The sequence below is a fragment of the Rhinatrema bivittatum genome, chromosome 16, assembly GCF_901001135.1.
Source record: "Rhinatrema bivittatum chromosome 16, aRhiBiv1.1, whole genome shotgun sequence".
NCBI lineage: Eukaryota > Metazoa > Chordata > Amphibia > Gymnophiona > Rhinatrematidae > Rhinatrema > Rhinatrema bivittatum.
The window spans coordinates 51,344,606-51,351,499 of record NC_042630.1 but is presented as its reverse complement, the minus strand read 5'-3'; the positions used below and the strand labels follow the sequence as shown (position 1 = coordinate 51,351,499).

Below are 6,894 nucleotides of genomic sequence, written 5' to 3'. Positions count from 1 at the left end.
ATAAAGTTGATAGCATGGCACTTGGACATTTAGAGTTACTTTTAACTTCTGACTCCATGTCTGTGCTTAGTAGTGTCCAGGACTATTGTATGTCCCACCAACATTTCTTGGCAGGCAGTAAGAGATCATCAGTGGAAAGATGTTTAGTAAAAAATGTGCCAGTGATATATGCAGTAAGTGAATAGCAAGTTCATATATAAGGGAATTTATTAAAAGCAGAAAATAATAGAAAGCCAGATAAATCGAAAGACCATCAAGTCTGACCTTCTTCAAGTTACCAAACTGCAGTTCTTGATGTAATAATGCAGGGGAAGGGGCAGTGTCCACAGTGAGAAAATATTCCTGTTTTACCTGAAATACAGTGATCAGCTGAAATCCCAGGATCAGCCCTTCCCCAGAGTCTAGGTACCTCACCAGTCCCACCAGTGTCATCTTCCTCCTAAAGCTCATTCCTAGTTGATTCATATTAATTTGAAGAGAACCTTCTCAACTCACTGAATCATTTTTTAAGACATGCAAGCCTGAGATATTATTTATTTAATTTATTTTTTTAACACTTTTATATACCGACATTCATGATACAGATCATATCATATCGGTTTACAGGGAACAAAGGTATTATAACATTAACCTTGACTAGAAGGAGCATAAAAAGGAGCATATTATAAGACGCCAGCTCTCCTAAAGTCTGATGCCTCAGCTCCAAACAGATACCAACGTAGGTTTTGGATCTCATAGTTCCTGTATGGTTAATTACTCTTAAAAATGCGACAAAAGCATTGAGTCACAGGACTGAAGTCAGAAATAGTGTCATTCACATGAGTAAGATCACAGTGGGTGGTACCTAACAGGACTGATGTCACATAGACTATCTTACAAGTGTGATCACATATGAGGCTGTACTCACAAGACAGAGATAAAGTTGTGTTCTAACAATGTCTTCTATTAGATGCATAAGAAAACAATGAAACATTCCTTCCAACCAGGTGTGCTCCAGCTGTTCTGTGTTTTAAATCATACAAGGCTCCATAATCTCAGGAGTTTTGACCCAGTGCAGTACAAAGCACAGAAGGGCTGAGGCACACCTAATGGGAAGAAAGGTGTTAATGGTCTCCATACATGCATAGAAGTGATGTCCCATGAGGCTGGATCTCATAATAGTAATGTCATGCTGGGCTGTTTCTCACAGCACTGAAGTCATGTTGAGCTGTATTTTATACTGCTGATATGCTGGGATGAATCTCATAGTGTGATGTCACATGGGGCAGTAGCTCACCATAGTGAAGTCATGTTAGGCTGTATGTCACGGGATTGATGTCATGTTGGACAGTATGTCATAGCTGAGATGTCACATGAGGCTATATCTTACAGCGTTGATATCACATCGGGCTATATACACTGTGGTGATGTCACAGTGCTGAAAGACTGGCAGTATTGATGCTATAATGGATTGAGTAGAGGACTGAGAATTCTAATGGGAGGGATTGTACTGATCCCAGAGAATGAGATTCAACCCTCAGCAGGGTTCTTATCAAGATTAATGGATCATGAAGGAAAGATCTATCTCGGACTGGAAGAGTTTGTAAATCTGTGAATCTCTTCCGGGTCAGCTCTCTGAGAGTTTTGCAGAGTCAACACTGGAGGACTCTGGTTTTTTGCTGTTTTTCTCTGGCTCCTTTGCACTTTCAGCTCAGTCAGGACTAGGATTGAGTCTTCATTCCCAACTATGCAAGGAATATTTTTCCCTTTGTAATAAGATCTCCCTTCCTCCCCTGAGCTTAGTCAGGTCATTGAGGTGACAGTCCTGGACCTACGACCATGTACTGAGGCTCTTCCAGAACCCTGCAATCATGAGTGGCAGATCCAGCCACTGGGTGTCACCCTCAAATGATGATGATCACAACTCTCTCCCCCCAGGAGGCTGTGCATGATTCTTCTGCCACATCTACAACCCCGACTGAGCTGGGAAATAAAAAGCCCATCCCAAAGATCAAACCAGATAATTTACTTTTGTGTTTTAAAGGGTGAATCATCTTGAACCCTACTAGAAACATAAATATGCTACATATGATAACCTTCTTCTCTCCAGAAGCTATTTCCCCAAGACTTTCCTCACTGCGTTTTTTACCTCCTGGTTCCTCAGACTGTAAATGATGGGATTCAGCATGGGGGTGACAGCTGTGTAGAGCATAGACAAGATTTTACCCTGCTCCTGGGAGTAAGTTGAAGTGGGTCTCATGTACATAAAGAACAGAGAAAAATAATAAATGGAGACCACAGTGAGGTGAGAGGAGCAGGTGGAGAAGGCTTTATGCTTCCCCTCTGCAGAGCGGATCCTCAGAATGGCTGAGATGATGTAGGTATAAGATGTAAGAATCACAAGGAAGGCAGGTACTGCCATCAATGCAGTTGCAACAAACACTAAGCTTTGTGTAGTGGCCGTGTCAGTACAGGAAAGCTTTAGCAGGGGCATGAGGTCACAGAAGAAATGATCAACCACATTAGAGGCACAGAATGAAAGGCGGGTGACAGAAACTGTGATTGTATCAGGTGGTAGAAAGCCGATGATCCAGGAAGCAGCAGCCAGCAGGATACAGACTCTCTGATTCATAATGAGGGAATAGTGCAAGGGGTCACAGACTGCAGCATAGCGGTCATAAGCCATGGCAGCAAGGAGGAGATCTTCAGTGCCAGCAAAGCCTATGAAGAAATAGAGCTGCACCATGCACCCAGCATAGGAAATGGTCTTATCCCCTGAGAGGAAGATCATCAGCAGTTTTGGGGTGATGGTGCATGTGCAGCAGATGTCCGTGAGAGAGAGGTTACTGAGGAAGAAGTACATGGGGGTGTGCAGGCGGGGGTCAGCACAGGTCACTGTGATAATCACAAGGTTCCCCAGCAGGGTGATCAGGTAGATGAGCAGGAAGACCAGGAAGAGGGGAACCTGCAGCTGGGGATTATCAGAAAGCCCCAGAATAATAAATTCTGTCACCATCGTTATATTTTCTAGATCCATTGGGACAATCACACTGTTATTTATTTTATTTATGAACTTCTGAACATTTCTGTCCCTGTTGGTATGATAAGCTGGCTTCAAGCAGTGAAGACCATAACTCACACAATAAACATAAAACATGGACATACAATAAGCATACAAAATAAACAAGATCACTTATAATAAAACCAAAATATAAAACCTATTATAACAAGTTAACAGTCATCAAAAACACTCTACCCAAATGTCTGTTGAAATAAAGACATTTTAACACTTTTCTTGAAGGCAAGGTAATCCCCTTCCTATCACTAATCTAGCAAAAGAGGGTTCTACAGAATCGATCCTGCCACTAAAAACAGTTCTGGAGCTGCAATAAGAAATTGTAAATGACAAATATATTAACTGCAGATGTCATTGAGTTTTACAGATGCTGCAATGTGGCCAGCAGTGGAAGTCGCTGATCTGCACCTCATCAGGTGTCACTTACAACTCATGGGCAATGTGGTGGACGTTCATTGCACTGAAGGAGATTTACAGCCAAGGGTTTTCTGTTAGCAAACGATCTCATCCTATTCTGTGTCTGAAAGAAAAGAAGTTTTAAAATTAGGTCTACAAGTCAGTGACAAGTCAGGGATTAGAGCTGAGGCAAAGAGTGATAAAATTATTTTCCCAATGTTGAGATTGTGGATCCTTGGATCGGGACGAGGGCTGGTAGTTCCACTGAGGGAAGGCCCCCTAATGGTTATCGTCACCAGCTGGAGCTTCACCTATACCAGCCCTCGTCCACTTCAGGTTGAGCCCTTGGGTGCTGGGGCCAGCAGGTCTTAGGTGCGGGTCTCCTCAACGAGGACTGGAGCGGCGGCAGGCAAAGACAAAGTCAGGAGTCCAGGTCATGGCTGGCAGCAGAGGTGCAGAATGAGAGTCCAATCCAAAAATCTGGGGCAGGCGGCATTCGGGCAAGACCAGGAACCAAGCCAAGTGTCAAGACAGGCAGCAGACGAGCAAAGATGAGGAGACAAGCAGAAGTCAGAACCAGGAGATCAAGCCGAGGAGGGAAGCACAGGAACTGGAGAATGAGGAGAGGAACGGAGTCGGGAACATGGTACAGGCTGGAATGCAGGGAACAGGAAACACCAGAAAAGGACTCAGGAACCACGGATAGGAACAGGAACAAGAAGAGGACCAGGAGCAGGATCAGAGGACAGGAGCCTGAAGACATCAGGATCAGCAACTAGCACTCTGAGGACTGGGGACTGAGGCTGGGTTTAAACACTCCCTCAGTCCTGACGTCATCCACCGGGGCTGGGTCGAAATTTCCCACTCCGGCCTTTTTAAGAGGTGGGATCTTCCACCCGTGCACGCTTAGGGGGAGCCCCGCTGGGAGGAGAACAGCAGTGTTCAGAGCTGCATGGGAGGAGCAACCACGCCACATTAGAAGAGGTAGGGGGAACCAGCCGTGGCCTGCCGCGACCGGGAACCACAACACCCAAGGTCTCACAGAGTCCTGATAGAGCCAGTGATTAGAACTGGTAGGCAGAAAAGAATGAATGGTAGGGTGATAACATTTTTGCAAATTAAGGCAACAGATAATCAATTTTTTTAAATATGTGAATTTGACTTCAGAGTTAAGTGGCTGCTCATAGCTGTAAATATTAAGGGGTAGATTTTCAAAAAGCGCGCCTTCGCGTACTTTTGTTGGCGCATCAGGCACAAACAAAAGTACGCTGGATTTTAGTAGATACGCGCGTAGCCGCGCGTATCCGCTAAAGTCCTGGATCGGCGCGCGCAAAGCTGCCGATTTTGTGTAGCCGGCGCGCGCCGAGCCGCACAGCCTGCCGCCGTTCCCTCCAAGGCCGCTCTGATTTCGCCCTCCCCTCACCTTCCCCTCCCTTCCTCTATCTAACCCACCCCCCCGGCCCTATATAGAACCCCCCCCCACCTTTGTCGGGGGATTTACGCCTCCCGGAGGGAGAAGTAAATCCCCGCGCGCCAGCGGGCCTCTAGCGTGTCGAGACGGGACCTGGGGGCGGTTCGGGAGGGCACGGCCACACCCCCGGACCGCCCGGGCTGAAACCACGCCCCTGGGCCCGCCCCCGAAACGCCGCGTCCCGCCCCCAAAACGCCGCGCCGATCCGACACGCCCCCGACACGCCCCCCTCGAAAAACCCCGGGAAAAATCCGGGCAGATTTACGCGAGCAGGGCTCTTAAAATCCGCCCCTAACTGTTATCTTTACAACTGAAAGTATTCTGATTGACAATAAAAACTTTTAAAAAATGAACTCAAGCAGATGGAGAAGTGCCTCCCCCAACATCAAACAACCCAAGGCAGAGCTGGGAATTACAGCTCAGAATTTCTTTTGGTTCCTAGTTCCCAGCTCTTACAAAAGAGCTCTCTTTAAATTAGATTTATTTATTGATTGATTGATTGATTGATTGATTTAAAATCTTTTCTATACCGTCGTTCAGTTAATTTACCATCACAACGGTTTACAAAAAGGCACATAAATTAACAGAAATTGTTTAAAATAGATAACACATTATAGACATGCCAACAATGAGTGGTAACAGGGTTCTTTTAATATAAAACTATTTGTTGAGTTTTGTTTTCATTAGGTTGAAAAGTTTCTTTTGCTGTTCATATATAACGTTAACAATCTAAGGTGTATTTAATGGTGGGAAAGAAAAAGAAAACTAAAAAAAACCCGATATACTCGGTGCTGAGTTACGGTCTTATTTGCTTTCTTCATTCTCTTTATAAAAAGCCACGTTTTTAGACTTCCTTTGAAAGGTTTGACGTTTCTCTGCAGTCTTATCTCCAAGGCATTGAATTCCATAACGTGGGTCCTGCCAGAGATAGAGCTCGCTCCCTTACTTGTGTGAGTCGTGCTGACTTAACAGATGGACTAGTCAGTAGTGCCTTATTAGCCGATCTCAGATTTCTGTGTGGAACATGTATAATGTATTATATTGAGATATTCTGCTTCTTACTTTCAGCTTAATCCCTTTTATCAATGTCCTTTCAGACAGTCTCCGCCCTACCCTCTGATACATCAGATCCCTGTGGCTCATCTTGGTTGCAGGTAGGAGAATCAGTCATAATAAACTCTCCGTGGAAAAAAAAATATTTAAAGGAAAAAGAGCAGGATCTGAGGGACACTTGCAGCTGATCCAGACTGGCCACTGTCATCGACAGGATTCTGGGCTCTCGGACCATTGCTCAGCCCACCATGTTCTTGTCTTCCTTGTTCTTTGCTAAGAGGGTCTGATACCAGTGGGGGCTTCTGAATAAATCTCTAAATTGTACTAAGGGTCACTGACCTATGCATCTACCAAGAGAAGAAGTGCAACGACGCCCAAACTGTGATTTCTGCACTATGATGTTCACCAGAAAATCCAACTAACCCTCTTCCACTCTCCAATAGATTCTTCTTCCTGGTTCCCCATCTTTAGCAGCTCTGAGTAGTGCACAACTACAACATAAAACAATCCTCACTCTCTCCTGCTTCCCTCCCATCTTTCCCTCTGCAGCTTCTCTTACCACCTTCAGGACTGCTTCTGGTCCTCTTCCTCCATCCCCTCCCCCTGTCTCTGTCCTTCCCTCTCCTGAATCCTTGTGTCCTCATTTCAATCACAAATGGAATATTTTACAGTGAATGCTTTGTGGAGCCGTCACTGCTGTGCCAGAAGTGTGCAATGCAGCAGGGAGGCAAATTGTGCCGCAGATCTATTAAATCAGTGCTTATTCCCCTAACATTCAGTGTCTGACACTGTAACCTCCCCTCTCTGTTCTCTTTCTTTGTTCTGTCTCTTTCCTTCATTCTTCTCTCATGAAACTTTTCTGCTCTCAGTTACTCTTTCCTCTCATTTATTCCTCCATTATCTTTTCCATCGCTTTTTC

At 45.1% G+C, this 6,894-nt stretch overlaps 1 protein-coding gene across 1 annotated transcript; it reads right to left on the bottom strand.

Moving 5' to 3' along the window:
- Positions 1–2,092: 2,092 nt before the first annotated feature.
- Positions 2,093–6,475, bottom strand: LOC115078254 (olfactory receptor 5B21-like). The gene is made up of 2 exons (XM_029581053.1): positions 6,468–6,475; positions 2,093–3,029 (listed from the first exon to the last, which is right to left on the bottom strand). Exons 1-2 carry the CDS (start codon positions 6,473–6,475, stop codon positions 2,093–2,095), a joined length of 945 nt encoding a protein of 314 aa, XP_029436913.1.
- Positions 6,476–6,894: the final 419 nt, after the last annotated feature.